At 36.0% G+C, this 17,765-nt stretch overlaps 1 protein-coding gene across 1 annotated transcript in view; it reads right to left on the reverse strand.

The window, feature by feature from the left end:
- The window catches only part of LOC130682676 (vasodilator-stimulated phosphoprotein-like), a 179,091-nt gene that overhangs the window by 2,873 nt on the left and 158,453 nt on the right, over positions 1-17,765 (reverse strand). The window contains exon 5 of the mRNA XM_057497534.1: positions 7,401-7,595. Coding sequence (XP_057353517.1) covers positions 7,418-7,595 — 178 coding nt within the window. The 3' untranslated portion in view covers positions 7,401-7,417. The remainder of the gene's footprint in view (positions 1-7,400; positions 7,596-17,765) is intronic.

Consider the following 17,765-nt stretch of genomic DNA (forward strand, 5'->3'; position numbering starts at 1 on the left):
CATTTATATCTACTCTGTCATTCAGAATTGCAAGGATCTTTTCTCTAGTATGTACTTTTCTTTCTAATAAGGGTAAATTGCTTTCCAATTTTACATTCACAAAAGTAACTGAAGAGTCCAACTCCAGACAAGCATCCCATGTGTGGTTTTTCAGGCCTGACCATTGGCAGTTATCAGGTTTTGCCTGGCAGATCCCTTAGGGAAGCCTGCCATCCCCATACCAGACTGGGTGCATGGACAGTTTTATTAAAGTTCTCTGGAGGGAATGGCACTACAGGACAATACTCCTCCTCTGCAGTCCACTCTGATACCTTCTTCACTCCTGTTCCTTCTTTGGCCCACCAGTCACCATGTCCTGGACTCATAAAAAAAGACAGGAGCCTTTTGTTTAGCGCATCTGGATGGCAGGGCTGCTCCTGCACCTACACTGCCTGTCATCTGACCCTCCACCAGGGTGGGTCCATGAGGAAAGCGAAACACGAGAAAGCTGGTGCTTATTTTCCTCTCTTAATCACACTGTCACAGGAAGTGGAGAAAGGATTGACTGTTCCTGGCAGGCTGGCTATTGTCCGATACCTTCTCACCCATCAGATCAGCACTAGTAAGAGATCCTCTTCCCCATCATCAGACATACAGTTGAGTGTTTTCTCTCATTTTTTTCAGTTTCCCAAAGGAAGGAGTGGGGTCGGGGGGCAACAAAACAATAAAAATGAAATCAAAATTTTAAAAAATGAAAATGCATGAAATAAAAATTTAAAAAGCGGAGTAATGAGATTAGTATTTGTGGGGTAATTTCTCTTTTTGAAGAACTATTCTAGGCATTTTTAATCTATCACATTGACTCAGTATTTAGTTTCTCATGAAGCCTTCACAGGCTCTGGTAAGGCGGGTATTATTTACCCATTTTACTGAAAGGAAAAGTCAGGTGCCAAATCCGAACAACAGTCTCTTGAAAACATTCAGCTTCCTCTCTGTGGCAATAGATCTGAGTAAAATTTCTCCTTGGCAAGCAGTGAAATATTTTAGAATAGAGAGAGTTTATGTTTCTCAATATCTTTAAAGACAGTATGTGTAAACAGATACGGAAGATCAACGTACATCTACTTTGGGTCCATGGCACCAAGGAAAACCTCATTTTCTTTGAGGCTTCCTCAGAACTGTGTTTTTGGCCTTACGAAGATGAGATTTCCAGGGGAAGCAGAAGTGAAAAATTGACTTTCATTCTTACATTCATTTGTTCCCCCTTCTGGTTGGAGGTGACTGCCAGGAGAACTTTATTCCTCACAGGAAATAAAGCATATTTAATTTCTGTCAAGTTGAACTCAAAAAACTCGGACAGATGGAAAGAACACTGCAGAACACTGTGAGACATACACCTGCTCCCTGGTTTCACATGCCTTTATCATTTTTAATTATTCACCCTGGGGACAATAAAATATCAATAATAAGATGTAACTTTATTATGCAATGAGAAAAACAGTGCGAAAATAAGATATGATCCCCTCCCTCCCTTTAGAAAATGCTCATAAGACACAAAACAAAAATTTGATACATGGGTTTTGGAAAGGCCACTGAGATAAAATATAAAATGGATGCATTCATTATGAGCAGGCATGTTTACTAGTCTGCAGCATTAAACAAATGTTCATCAGCACGCTGCATCTTTATTTCTGTTCTTCTATGTCAGAGATTTATATTTGAATGGAGTCTCAGAAAAATGACATAGAAAATGATTTTTCTAACTATTTCTGAAGGGAAACCACTGGAGGTGCATTAATTAGGACTGTGCCCCACACTGCAATAGTTAATTAAATAAGTTTCTTTGCCTGACAGTGGTGTCTTGAACGTGTCTTTTTAAAGTATGACTTAGACATTTAAGGATCTTTCTAAACTAATTAATTTATCTATTCTTCAAATATGTTTGAGAGCCAATGTTTGCTGTGTACTGAGCCAGCTTCTAGGACTCATCTGACAATGAGTAAGAAAAAGCAAAGAAAGAAAGAAAGAAACCCAGGCCTTTAGAAACTGGCCAATGATGTAAAATCAGGCATTAGAGAAAATAGCTGGAATATAAGAAATGGAAGCCACAGTGCTATGGAAACACAGGAGACAGAGACTGAAACTCCATGAGCTAAACAGGTTTTTCTACCTTTCAGATTAGGCTGCTGTGGGTTAAAATATGGCAAAATCAGGAGTGTTTGGGTAAGAAAAGTAAAATGGTATGAAACGAAAGAAACTGTCTTCAATATATTTTCTCAACATATAAACACTTAGCAGGCATTCATCATAAAGTCTGTACTTGATGGCCAGAGATAAAAAGTTAGTTTATATTTGCAGCTAGTAATATCAAACTGCTATAATTACAATATCTAGGCTATTTATGCTGTGTTGGTGCTTACAAAGACATTAGTTAGTAAAAGTGTATTTGAATTCTTATGAGTGCATTTGTATTTCACACATTTTATATTTCATAGGAAGGACTGCTGCTGAGTCAGAATGATATATGTTGATATTTGTAATTGATAAATACTGAATATGACCTTGATTACAAAATGGTTTCTAGGCAAACCTGAGTTATAAACAATCTAGTTATTTTTTTTAAATACCAGGCATTTAAAAGGACATATAAAGGGAAAATTAAATAATAGAAATGGCACTCATTACTTCTTCTTGTAATGCCCACACATAACCCCAAAGTACATGAGTCTCATAAACTGGGTTTTTTTTTTTTTCTCTCAGTCACAAATAATAGTAACACCTCTATGGGCCTTGGCTATGGTGGGCTTCTATTGCCTGATACTTGGCTAATTTTACGGGGAAAATGCCAAGGATTCCTTGGTGGCTCTTAATGGGTCTTTGGCAGAGGGAGATGTGCTCTGCAGCACCCCCAGCCCTTGACAGATAGTACTTCTCTCACAAGTCCCAACACTGCTGTTGTTCTGAGTAGGGCTAGCTCTCCATGTGGCTTTGACTCGGCCATCACATTAAACGTGGAGTACCTTTCTTTAATAACTTATTTCCTCCTAATATCCAGCTGGAGCAGGGAGGGGCTGGCTCAATGACTTAAATTTAGGGAGGCAAGTTTTGACCATATAAGAAATGCAAAGATTTTAATATTTAGATTAAGCTAACCAGCACATAATTACCTTAGGCAAGATCATATTTTATACCAGTTTAACATCTGAACAGTAAACGTGTTGTTATGTTATTTTATTGTGTTAAAAAGGCAGAAATGTCACACTGATTTAGCCCAAATATGGGCTTTGAGGATTTCAACCTAAACAAAGGTAGATAATCACAATGGGTGCTTAATATATATTTTTCATAGAGTTCTCTGGTATCGATTAATATTTACCTACAAACTATTTCTAAAATGAGTATGAAGTATTTTTCATTTTGTGAATGCACAATGAATATTAAGCATTTAATACAACAAATGATGGCTACCCTTGTATCACTAGATGAAAATTTTTGCAAAGGCAAGTTTCAGAAAAGGGCATTCAGAGGAATAATAGCAAAAATGTAGGAACCCATAAATTTTGAGAGCCTCAAAAATACTAAAATTTCCCAAGAATGACCAGTTAAGAAAATATGTAACAGAGTAATACCATTACTTACAGATTTCTATATAGCCAAAACTCTTTGATGATTTAAATATGTAAAATTCATCGTGATTTACTTGATTTGTTATTGATATTACTATGCTGGACATGTTTAATATAAAAAATATTTTAAAAAGATAAAAATAACATGCTTAGTTATAGATGAAAACCTAAAAATGTCCTTGGATGTGCATGTGTGTGTGTGTGTGTTTAATCTTTTCTTTTTCTTTGGGTTTGTTTCTACCTTGCTTGTTCCCTAGGCTTCTGCCTCTCTAACTAACTAGAACTGAAAATCCTACATTATTTCATAAATTATTCTGGAATTCTTATTTGGCCCTTTAAAAAAAAGATTTTAACTGTGATTACAGTGATTCTAACTCCTACCACTTATTTGCTTTTTGTGGTTGTTACAAAGATGAACAACATCACACTTGGTAAAATCACAATTATTAAAAATCTTTGTGCTCCTAGAAGATAAAAGCAATAGAAATATACATTATTAGTCTTTCTTATTATTGATGTTGAAATTGAGAGGCATAATAATTATCAAAAGAGGTGTCATTTTTTCACCATGTAAGAACTTGTTCGTTATGCTTCAGAAGATTGGAGACTGACGAGAATTAGGCTTGGGGTGGATTAATGATTGTGCATTGAGCATTGACTCCCCTATACAGAATTTTATTGTTGTTAACAACCATTTGATCAATAAATATGAGAGATGCCCTCACAAAAAATCAAAACAGACTTTTGATTCTGTTTCTACACAGAATCAGTTATAAGCTAATATGAAAGAGATTTATTACTTGATATAAAATAGTTCTATTTTAATCAGTATTCTTTGTTATACGAATATTGCTATTGCACCCCTGATATACATGTACAAATCACATAACATATATTTTATCTTTTCAAAAATGTTGTGACTTTCACTTTCTTATTAGCATACTTTCTAAAATATTTTCAGTTGGTTTTTACATCTTATATGTAATGTTATAGTTTTGTTCTTTTTAGGAGGCCCAGTCAACATTTTTGTTAGCCCTCAAATTAAAAGATGACTGCATACTCACTATCAAGATATTGATATATATCATTCATAACAGTGTCAATGAAAATACTGAATGAAATACTCATTATGTAAAACATTTCATGTTTTATTCAAATTAATTAAAAAGTCACTGGAAAATAATATATATATAGTAGGACGTTTCATATTTATTAAATATAATAGCTACTTTTAACTGTACTAAATTTTCAAATATTTTTAAGGCTATGATTAAAATATTTATTGGAAAAGAACTGTGCAATAAAAAGTTATTATAAATTTGTTCTTAATATTGGCTAATTAAAGCACATTTGAATTAAAAAAAAAAAAAAAGGAAAAAAACTGAGGGAGATTTGAGCAAGATAGTTTTTATAAACCTGAAGTGAGTTGTGGGCCAATTACATGTGAATCTATCCTTGAGCTACAAGAATATTTTAATGGTGTCTGAAACATTCCATATTGGCCTGAGCAAAGTTGTTGATAAAAAGACAAATACCAGTTTTCTGGCCAACAAACCAGGGAAAACAAACCTTTATTGCTTATGGTAGGTAGTTGACATACAGTGTCTTCAATTTTTTCAACCATATGAAGTAGAAATTCAGTGCCTTATTACCTAATCCACAACTAGAAGATATAACCATCTGCAGGAAATCTCCCTAAGTTATAAAAACACTTAATTTTACTATGACACTTTTCTGATTCAATAGTGCTTTGCAGTCAATATCCAGGATATACTGAGGTCTTCTGTTGCTGATTGAGCATTAACATCTCACCCCAAATCACTGCTCTCCTCTCCTGCTCCTGTGAGCCACTCTCAAGTGGTTAACAAACCGAAATTGAGGGAAATAAAACAGGAACATCATTCCTCTTTGAAAATGGCTTTGAAAAAATCTAGTAGGACATTAGTTACTTACGTATGAAAACATAAGATAAGGTAGTATTTACGTATTTTCCTTTATGTCTATGCCATTTTATATTGGTATGCATATGCCCTATGAGTCTTAACAGAATGTTAAATTTCAAGGAAGCCCCAAGACTGTCAGGGCCAGACTGCACTATTATTCCCATTTTTCAGATGAGGAAACAATAGCTTAGAACAAGTAGAGAGCATGTGAGGGGCTAGACAGCAAACAGAGGCAGGAAGCATGTCTGGCTCCACAGTCTGTATCTTTTTTGTACTGCTGTGAGCTTCAGCTGAGCTGGAGATGGGCTAGAAACAATCTTTCTTCCTAAGGCCTCTTCTCTTATATGATGTTTTTTTAATTTTTAAAGTTTTTTTAACCAGAGAAGAGATTTATTTTATAACAAAATTGTCAAAAGGAGCAGAAAAACAACCCCAAAGTGGAAATGAATTAAAAGAGACCTAAAGGAAAATTCAGAATGAAAAGGAATGCTATAGAATGTTTAAAAATAGAGGCAATTTCTTGTCTTGGGGACATTAAAGGTCTTGTCTATGAATGTCATGTACAATAACTGAACCACCCTCAGATCATTCACTTGGGGAGAATGAGCAAGTAGTGTGCAAACTTCAGGCTTTCGCTTTCCAAAACTGTGAGACTAAGACTTTACCTCTAACAATCAAAATTGAGAAGTTTAAAAATTAAGTGAAATAGCTGGATGCTGCTTTTAGTGGAACTGACATCTTTAATTTAAATCACTGCTGGTGAAAGAATATCCCGAAAAAACCAGCACTGTGTTTTATTGACTAGAACTAGATCTCAAATACAGGTTTGATGGGTTACAACTTATCTATGAAAATAAATGCAAATACTATTAAGTAATCTGGACTGTATCTTAAGGTTAAAGTTGGTGTTAGAGCAACATTTATCATTTCAACAGGGAGTAACTATCCCAAAAGTAGATTTCATTTCATTTCGATGTGTTTCCGTGTCATCATACCTTTCTCGACATTATTGACTTTCATGTTGCAGTGATACACTCTTCTGAACAGCCACTAGACTTTTAGCTTTTTGAAGGTGGGGAATGGGTCTTGTTCACTTTTATACTAGCGTGTGGCATGTTGTGTGCCACACTGTGAAGTGTTAATCGGCATTAGAATGACTGAGTGGAAATTTGTTTCAGAAAATTACCGTGGCAGCTTGGCACCTGGACTGAAGTGGGGAGACGCTGACAGAAGAACATTTGGGATTACTATTATTGAGGAGTGGAGAGAGAAAGCTGGCGGTGGTAGTGAGGCTGGAAAGAAGGCAATATATTTGAATATTTCAGTCAGCAGAATCAAAATGCTTTCTATCTAGTTAAAGAAGTAAAGAGTGGAAAGGGAGAAATTGAGGTTTATGCCTGTGTCTCTTTCCAGGTGACTCTGTGAGGGAGGGATGCAATTAATCAGTGTCAAGATGCAAAGGAAGAAGCAAGTTGGGAGAACAGAGATAATGACTTTTATCACTTGGTGGCTTTATGTCTTATTTCCAGAACTATGCTTACATTCATGGCCTGAGTAACATTTCTGCCTCACCACACACGGCCGCATATCACCAGCTCGATGTAAATTGTTTTTGCATTAACTTCTTACCCTTAACCTCTCTTCAAAGTCATTCTTTCATAATTAACTAAGTTGTACGTTACTCTTAGTGTGAGTTATTTTCCTTGCCCACTATATTTCCCTGGAACAAGTTCTTCTGAGCTATTTATATAAAATGTGTTTAGCTTTGTTGCCATGACTGAAAATAACTTTTGTTCCCAACCTTCTTAGCAGTTTCCCAGAAAAAATGCACAGCCGAACTCCAGTCAGTTACCTTGGGTGGGTCTTGACTTAGGGACACAGGTGTTGGACACGGTCATCACTGCTCCCTTCTGAGTGTCCTACTCTGGGGCTGTGGTGCGCAGGAGACAGGAAGGCAGGCCTTTTGCTTAAATCCCACCTTGTTGTATTCACTTTAGCTCCACGCTTCAGTTTCTTCTTTAATGATATCTTCCTCATCATGTTGGTGCTAGGAAGAAATGAAATAATGTAAGAGGAACTTTCTGCTATAGATTTCCAATTATGTGCTTACATGCTGGTTCAATTTGCTGCATATGCTTGCCTTCAAAAATTGTTTCCTTATATAAATAAGATGGAAAATTCATGACTAACTGTAAACAGCAGAGAGCCACTAAAATGAAGACATGGAGATTTATTATTTTTTAATGTCAAGGTAACAGTGAGTTTGTAGAATCTATTTCCTAAAAGATGAAAATTCAGAAAACAATTTCAACAGGCTGAAGTAGTGATGTGGAAATAATAAGACATTTATTAGGATAAAAAGTGGAAGTTGCCAGGTGTTATAAGAGGCCTTGGGGTTTTTAGATCAGCTGATTGAACAATAGTATTGCTGCCTAGAAAGGAAATTCAGTCCTAATCTGCATCATTCATGGTGGAAAGCAAAGAAGATGACTGACCATCATTGTACTTGTCACACATCAGAGCATTCATGCACAGGAAAAGGAAGAATTAGCACAAAGACTGGTTGGTTTGGTAATGAATATCTTTAAGTCAAAGAATCGTGGAAGCTTAAGACAAACATTAATTTTATCTTCTGTGAAATGAAATGGAGGAACAAGATATGCTCTACTCTTCTGTTCCAGTTTTCAATTACAGCACAACAAGCCACCCCAAAGCTTAGCTGTCTAAGGCAACGAACATTTTATTATGCTCCTTGATTCTGTAGGTCGGGATTTGGAGAAAGCACAATAGGAATGGCCCTTCTCTTCTCCATAATGTTAGCTGAGATAGTGTCTTATTTCAGGTTCAACAGGAAAAAAAAAAGCCATAAACTGGGTGGCTTCTCAACAACAGAAATTTATTTCTCACAGTTCTGGAGGCTGGAAGGCAGACATCAGGGTGCCGGCAGGGTCAAGTTCTGGGGAGAGCCCTCTTTTAGGTGGCGGATGGCTGATGTCTCATTGTAGCTTCACACTGTGGAAAGCAGGACTAGCTCTCTGGCCTCTTCTTATAAGGGCTCACCAGTCTCATTTGTGAGGGTTCCACCCTATGACTTAATAACCTCCCAAAGATTCCCCAGTTCCACATACCACCACACTGGGCATTAGATTTCAACATACACATTTTGTGGGGACACAAACATTCAGTCCATAACAGATGACTAAATAGCTCAAGGTGCCTCGAATGCTTGACTGATAGAACACCAGTGGGCCAACAGAGCCCCTTCCAAGAAAATTTATTTGCTAATAGGTCTGGCACTTGGGCTGAGATGCCAAAAACGCAGACTCAGCTGTACTGTCTTGATGGCAGCTGTATGTAGCCTCCCCAGCACAGTGGCCACACTTCCAACATGACAGCTCTGGGCTCCAGGAGTGAATACTCGGGGAAACTTCCTGGCCTCTTCTAATCAGCCTTGGAAATCAGAGTGACACTTCTGCACAATCTATCATTTAAAGCCGTCAAAGAGCCCACCCAGGTCCAAGGGATGAGGGCGTAGTTCACACATGCTTTAAAACCATCATATATGTTCTTTCCAACTCTAAACACTGAGCTTTCTATCTCATGTTTAGGTGAAAGTGAAGCTGCTTTGGCTCAAAGTAATAAAGAGCTTGACTCATATACAGAGTACTTGAAAAGGGAGATGGTATGGAATATCTAAGAAGGATGGGTTTCAGGAATATATGAAGACAAAGATCTCATTATTCTGTGAATCTCAGAAGAGTTAAAATCTCGAAATTTGAGTTACTACAACTGCTGGGTAGAAGTGTTTAAGGCACAAAAATCACATGAAATTATCTTTAAAGTAATTTTCAAAGCATGGATGGCAGCCTACGTGAGAATGGATCAGTATTTACAGTCAGGTATCATCAGAGAGAAATGGGGGAAATGACTAAATAAGGCCATGTGTGATATCCCAACTAGTTATGTTCTGGACTACAACCTGTATCCAAGAGGGGATTCACAGCAGGGAATTGTATGGAATTCTGTGTGAGGATTTGTAAGCAACCATCATTTTTTTGTCTGATATTGAATGATGCCCAGTTCATTAATAAGGAAGGAGAAACTGAAATTAGGAGAGCATCCTATTCTCTTTCATGGCAGGGAGCCTAAGCAGACTGGGCTAGCTGATCAAAGATAGTAGGAACATCTTTTATTTGCAACTGTGATTTCATGGATCCAGTCATTTAGAACAAGAGAAAAAGAGTGTGCTTGGGGTTTGGAATGAAAAGCAAAAATCTCCTACATGAGTTAATTCAATGAAGGCTTGAGCTATGTATCCAGAGTTGACATGTAAGGTCAGGTTCAGAAATCTAGAGACAATGAGCAAAAGCACTAGATGAAAACTAAACAGACCTTAAGTAAACACATATCAAGCATGGCCTCTTGGTAATTCATGCATGTGTTGAGGACAGATCCATGAGCTTAGGCGACAGATAGAGCCTATGGTAACAAGATAGACACGCAGTGAGGTCTCATGTCTCTACTGCCTTTTAACCATCTTTATCTGTCTCTTATGAACCTGTTCAGCATGGCTAACTAAGCTTACCAGCCATGTATGGAAGAATGTATGAGGAGGGAGACAGGTAACACTATCATCAAATACCTATCATGTACTATGCATGGACTAGTAGTCAAGTATCAAAGAAAGGCAATTATGAATAAGATGGTTTCCAGACCAAATCACATGAGAAGAGTAGTTACTAATATTTCAGTCTTTCTATGTGGATCCAGGACAGGGCAGTTTAGAGAAGTGAGGTTATGTGTGGGCATCAGGGACATCTGGGCTAGGATGGAGCCAGTGAAGGTTTAAAGAAGTGCCGTGTAGAAAAATCTACATTTTATCACTTGGAATTGTTATAGAAACAAATTAGTTTACATTTTCAAAGTAGACAGAAAGTGTGAATGAAAAAAAATGTGCCCCCCCTCCCCCCAAAATATTGGTTGAACAAAATATCTTTCCAAAGGTGCTTCCTGTTTACTTCCTAAACATTTTCATCTTTTTTTCAGCTATGTGTCCTTATTGCATGGGCTACTTGCATCTGGCTTTTATATTCCGCCTGCTGCATTTAGATGTTGTAATTGACTTCTCGCACAGGGCAAAGTGTGTGACTCAATCATCGCTCCCCATTAACACACTGTTCATTGTAATTTGCTCTTCAGGGTTTACTGACATCGCTTGGTTGGTTAAGTTTGCCTCAAAGAGACAAGGCTTCATTTCCCAAATATGACTTGTGTAAAAAGAAAAGCAGATTAATAGTGTCTGTTTGTAAGAGTCTGGAGATTAGTGAACAAATAAAAGCAAGGTGTAATTCAAATAATGCCAGTAATTTATGACTTTAAGTCCAATAACATTGACAGTATTTTAACTGTGGCTTTTCAAAGTATCTTTTTTCACTCCTCTGAGTTTTTAAATTTGTTATTGTATTACTCATGAAAATACCTTAACTTAAGAAGAGTTTTAATTTTCAAATACAGGTTAATCAATCTGTTGCTCTGAGCTAAATAGCTTAATTTAAACTGTTTTTCACTGTATCCTTAGCTAAAGTTAGATTCTCTGAGAAGCAAATCTACGGATATTGATATGTCATAACATTTTTTCTTAATTAACCCAAACAGGCTAATAAAGTTCAAATTACTTTTTTTTTTCTATTCACATAAATACTAATTAATTGAAATCAGCTTGCAAAATATAGAAAAGCATACAAAAGAAAATAAAAATGACCTAAAATTGCTCTCTATGTAAAATGAATTTTATGTTCTTTCCTTCAGATTATATGCACACACACACACATATATGTATATACACACATATATATATCTCATAGTGCATATGTATATATAAATGTATATATTTCACATATACAACACTATTTTTTAAAACTTAATTTTAAACTAATTTAATAAATGATGTGATATATAAACATAAATAACTTATAATTGAACTTGGCATATTTTCAATTTTTATGGGTCATATCTCTGTTTGATAATTTAAATACATTCCTGAAACCTGAAGTTAAAATATATTGATTTGAGTACATTCTTTTCAATATTTCTCTCCTGTACTTTCCTCTGAAATGGTCAAAAGATGGTTAGGTTATATCGGAGAAAAAGCTATATTATCACTGAAAGCCAGTGATGGTTTCCATCTTTGTTCCAGAAAATATAAGGGCATTCTATAAAATATAAAACAAGACCAGGAGAAAAATATTCAACCATCAACCACAAATTCTAGCAGGGGAATCCAAATGTTCATTCCGTGACTTAAAACCCAGGCCTGAAGGTGACAAGTTACTTGCACTTGGGGAATGTAGTTGCAAGGAAAGCTGGGAAATATAATTTCTAGCTGCTCTGAGCAGCTGTCTTCAGCTGCAGCTCTATTACTATGGCAGAAGGGAGACTAGATTCTATAATCAATTTAGCACTGCCCACTGTATAACTATTGCTACAGAAAAAGTCATTTTTAAGGACTACATTTTTGTTCCCTATAATTTAAATCCCCCCTTTCTCTATACCGAACTAGTGTCTATGAAAGGCAAGTCTTTATAAGTTTTTCTAAATGTTGCAGAATGAAAATACAGAGTACATGGATTGTGGATTAGGCTGGCAACTGTTGACCTTATTGGAGATTTGAAGTAAAAAAGGCAAGTTCAGGGCCCTGAATTTTGAGCTCAAGAGACACAGAGAAAACCAAGTATTGGGGCTACAGCTGTGGAAGAATCTCTTACTAGCCTTGGGACTGAATTCGTCAAAACCAAATCTAAACGATGTTTTCTGTTGCTTTACTTTTAAATTATAGATGTACATAGTAATTATTAAAACCAAAACAAACCATAGATCATTTACTCAATTTTTAGAGCAGAAACAGTCTAATTTTTACTTTGGAGAAAATGCCTGATTGTGGGTCACTGGATGATGGAAGGTGGGAGGAAAGTGTGGATTGTTTATACTATATGTGGACCTTTTATTACCTCCATGGTGAGCATAAATCTATATCCTACCCATGCTTCCTAGTTCTGGGCTAGTCATTCTAAACCTTTCAATCTCTCCTCCACAACTGCCCAGTCCATGCATATGATAAGCTCACTATTCTTACACAAAGTCTTGCTAGTGTCTTTCTTTCCTTCCCTTCTTTCACTAATGCATTTAATAGGCGTTGTTGATCCAGGCCTTTTATTTTTTACCACAATTTTAAAGGACTTTAGGAGGGTGAGATGATTAATTCATGGACTGTCTGCCATCTTAAATGAACTGCCTATTTGTTTGCATACACACAGAGTAATACTGTACATACTGCCTTGAAATTTTCCTTTTCAGTTAAATAGATATAAAAATGTTCCTATTCATTAAAGGCTCTCCTATAATGATATTTTAACAATTGTATGAAATAACAGTTTAGGAATGCATACAAATTAATATGTTTATTTGAAATAAATTATTTTTTCATTTTCCTCATTTTAAATAGTGATCAATACATTTCCTTGTAGTAAAATCTTTGTCCTTGGCAGTAATGAAATTCTTAGTAGTGAATGCCTATAAGTTAAAATTACTGAATGAATAGACATGCAGATTCAAAAGCCAACATGTTGTGACAATTTATATTTTTCTTTTTTCACATTCACATCACTTTTATTACAGCATATTGTTGTATTTGCTCATTCATTATTGTTTCTTATCTCTTACTGTGCCTGATTTATAAAGTCAGCTGTATCCTAGGAAGGTATGGATAGGAGAAACATGGTATATTACAGGGTTCAGGCATCCACTGAGGGGTTTTGAACGTATCCCCCCGTAGATGGGGGTGGGGTGCTATTGTAATCCTTAGCTTCAATTTAGCCCATGTTAGACACTCAGTGTATATTTATTGGTTGGACAGAAAGATGGATGTCAGGTTTTGGAGCAGAGAAGGGCAGAGAAGCCCTTTCTGAAGACACAGCTGGTATCAAAACCGAAGAGCCCGGCTGGGGAAGCAGGCAGGGCAGGGCGACTTTCTGTCCCCAGTTTCCTTAAACCCCCAGCCTCCAATCTCCACACGCCAGATTAAACAAACAAGAGAGAAGCAGTTTAAGGCCAGGAACTCTGGTCTGTCTTTGAGGGCTTGGAATCTTTTTTTTTTTTTTTTTTTTTATTGAAGGGTAGTTGACAACAGCATTGCATTACATTAGTTTCAGGTGTACAACACAGCGACTCAACATTTATATACATGATATTTCTAGGTACCAGGTATCACCATACCAAGTTGTTACAATATTTTGACTATATTCCTTATGCTATACATTACATCCCGTTTACTTATTTATTTTACAATTGGAAGTGTGTTTATATATATATATATATATATATATATATATATATATAGTGAGGGCATCTCTCATATTTATTGATCAAATAGTTGTTAACCACAACAAATCTCTGTATAGGGGGGTCAATACTCAATGCACAATCATTAATCCACCCCAAGCCCAATTTTCGTCAGTCTCCAATCTTCTGATGCATAACGAACAAATTCTTACATGGAGTACAAATTCTTACATAGTGAATAAGTTACATGGTGAACAATGCAAGGGCAGTCATCACAGAAGCTTTCGGTTTTGTTAATGCATTATGAACTATACACAGTCAGTTCAAGTATGAATATTCATTTGATTTTTAAACCTGATTTATATGTGGATACCACATTTCTCTATTATTATTATTTTTAATAAAATGCTGAAGTGGTAGGTAGATACGAGATAAAGGTAGAAAACAGAGTTTAGTGTTGTAAGAGAGCAAATGTAGATGATCAGGTGTGTGCCTGTAGACTATGTGTTAATCCGCGCTAGACGAGGGCAATAAACATCCATGTATGCAGAAGATTTCTCTCAGAACATGAGGGGGGAGGTTCTAAGCCTCACCTCTGCTGCTCCCCATTTTCTCACCAGATGGCCCCCTGCGACTGTGCCTGTCTTAGGTTGTTCCTCCCTTGAGGAATCTTACCCGTCTCTGGCTAACCAGTCATCTTCCGGGGCCATACAGGGAAATGTTAAGTTGGTAAGTGAGAGAGAAGCCTTATTGTTTGAAAAGGTTAGCTTTTTACTTCTTTGCATATTTATGCCCTGTGGCTTCTATGCCCAGCATTTGTCTTGAGGTGTCTTTACCACTTGGAAGAATTATGATACTCGGTAAATTCGACATGTGGCACGAGTTCTATTTAAAGGTTGTGATTAGGTAGGAAGAAGAAAAGCTACAGAAGTAGCAGGCAGAAGAAAACCTGGGAAGATTGATTATTTCTTTGACATATCTTCTTGTAGAGTAACTTCAGCATGGATAGGTTTTAAACGACTAATTAAATTGTGCACACACATTAACATAATAGGAATATAGTTACCTAACCAAAGCATACCTGTAATTACCAGCCATCTCCAGTGAAACCAAGAAAACCAGTTAGGCACCTTAGGCATTTGTGAAAACTTATCTATGATATGGTGGATATTGTCCGACTGAACTTAAACAGTCTGAGAGAATTCAGATAAACTAGAACGACAATTTATATTTCTATTACAAGTGGAAAAGACTATCCATTTTCTGGATTTTATTATTTTCAAGCTGGACCAATACATAGTAATTAAATAGGCTTAGTCATTGCTTAATTGACATTTCTTTGATAACTGCACAGGCTGTGGACAGTTTCATATGTTTATAAATCATTTGTCTCTTTTATTGATGGACTTGAATTGTCTGTCCACATTCCTTGTCCATATTTCTATTGGTTTGTTCTCATAAATCTAAATGAATATAAGCAAAGGTCTCTGTTAAAGATATCAACCTTAAACTTCCTATTTTTTATTATTTCCCCAAATTTATTTTTACTATTTTTGCTGGTTTTAATTTATTGATCTAAAAGTCATGAGGCTTTAGAGAAAAAAGTCTATCAAACTGTTCCTGTGTTTTATCTCCATTAATATCATGCTTTAAAGATTGTCTATCCCTAAGTTGTAACTTTTATTTTCTTACTGTGTTTTTTATTTGACAATATTCAAATATCTAATTAATCTACAACCTAGACATGTGAGCAACAATCCACCTTAATTCTTTTGCCAAGTATTTAGTGAAATGATCCCCACACTATTTATGAAATAATATAGATTTTACATACTGGTTTGAACTGCCAACCATATTACAAACATAATATATATTACATAAACATAAGTTATTCTCTTCTACTCCATTTCAGTTGTACTGTGTGTGTCTGTAATTTCCTTCATCCTAAAATGAGGTACCATCAAGGCATGTTCAGTTTTTTTTTTAGCTGATATGGGAGTGTGGGGGAGGGAGGGAAAGGGGACTAGTAGGGATCACTTCGTACCTGATGTGGTAACTAGTTACCTTCCTCAGATATTCAAGTGAATTTGCACAACATCCATCCAAAAGGCTTCAATTAAGGCATCTTTCATCCTAACATCTTGATCTTCCAACACTTTAAAGACATGGATTTTAGCAAAACTAAAACATCTAAGCTGTGTTGTCCTCAGATTCTCCTGGGACTTTTAAGGAGAAAGAAAAATTTTCAGTTTCTTTTACAGGATGGTACCAAGGGGCTGGAGAATGGCCACCATCAGTTTTCAAATTAGTTTCCTCTGTATCCATGTGAGGGAATCATAAAGGAAATTGCTACCTTCTTTTTCTCAGTCCCTTATTTCTTGAAATCAGTCTATACTATAATATGATCTAGAGCCCAGATTATTTAATTTATTTCTTCTCATCCAGTTCTACCTTCTTATTCATGTCACTTCCACCAGATACCAGTATTGAAAACTCAATTAGAAGTTTATTAGATTTAGCTTTAGTGTCAGTTTTCTTCACTTATGATTCCTTCCATAATTTCTTTTAGTGTTATGGCAAGAATGAGCAAAATTACATCAAGTTCTGTTTACTATATGTGATTTTGAGCCAGTGCTACGTACTTTCTTGATTCAATTGTTGAGAATTATCTAACATTAAATACATAATGAAATAGTATTTGATGTGTCATATACATACAATATTATATACTTCCCATGTTTAGCAAATCCATTTTTAGAGAAGAAAAAGAAATTTGTGTTAATCAGTATTAACAAGCTAATGCAGAAAATTGAAAAGCAATTATTATAGGTCTTTTGTTAAATTCTGAGATTTGGGAGTAAGACAAACTGTATTCAAATCCTGTCTTGACCACTTGTTACAGATCTTTGAGATAGTCTCTTGACCCTTTGGGTTTCAGTTTCCTCATCAGGTTTAAATGAGATTCTGACTAGATGTAGAGTTAGTGCCCAACAAAGGAGCACTATTGTTTCTATTAGCTTTCCTTCAACTGTCCCTTTATTTATAGCAGTGCTACTCAAAGTATGGTCCAAGGACCAACATTAGCTGGGAGTTTGTTAGAAATGCAAATCCTCTGGCCCCAACCTGGACCGACTAAACCAAACATTACAGATGCGGGCCCAGAAATCAATGATTTAACAAGCCTTCCAAATTATTCTGATGTATGCTCAAGTTTGAGATCCACACATGTACATTATATTGTTGCTATTATGAAAATGTTAATAAATCTTTTCTCTGGACCAAAATTAAAATACACCAGAAAATCATCATGGCAGCCACACACGATAAAATCATTACATATATAGAACATCCATTCTCAATTTCCTTATGAACAAAATGAATATATTAGCAATACTTACCAGGATAAGCTAATGACTGGCAAGCATTACCCCAAGAACTGATATGCTAATTGTCAATACTAGAATTATAGGCCAAGCAAAACCTCATTGCTTTATATAAATAAGCTCTACTCTAGTATATTTTTTTTCTAATTGATATCCACCAATAGTTTGAATTTTTTTCCCCATGGCCCTCTAATATCAATCGTCTTCTTTTGAAAGAGCTACTTTCTTCATTAAATTATTTTGCCCAGGAGTCAGAAAATAGTTCCTGGCCTGCCCCACCAAGTAGTTACCAACATATGGAGAGAGGTGAGATGACTCTAACCTCTAACACTTTGCTTAGGAAACTGCCTTTCCAGAAATTTAATGTGTGAATTCTATGATTTCAATTTTCCTGCATTATAAGTATCAGCTCAAGCTGGCAACTGCAGTCTGAGGTCAGCAGACAGTATTAGCAGACATGCCGCTAGTATTGCAGCTGTGTTAATGTGAAGTCTGAA

Source organism: Manis pentadactyla, chromosome 2, assembly GCF_030020395.1.
Source record: "Manis pentadactyla isolate mManPen7 chromosome 2, mManPen7.hap1, whole genome shotgun sequence".
In the NCBI taxonomy this organism is placed as follows: domain Eukaryota; kingdom Metazoa; phylum Chordata; class Mammalia; order Pholidota; family Manidae; genus Manis; species Manis pentadactyla.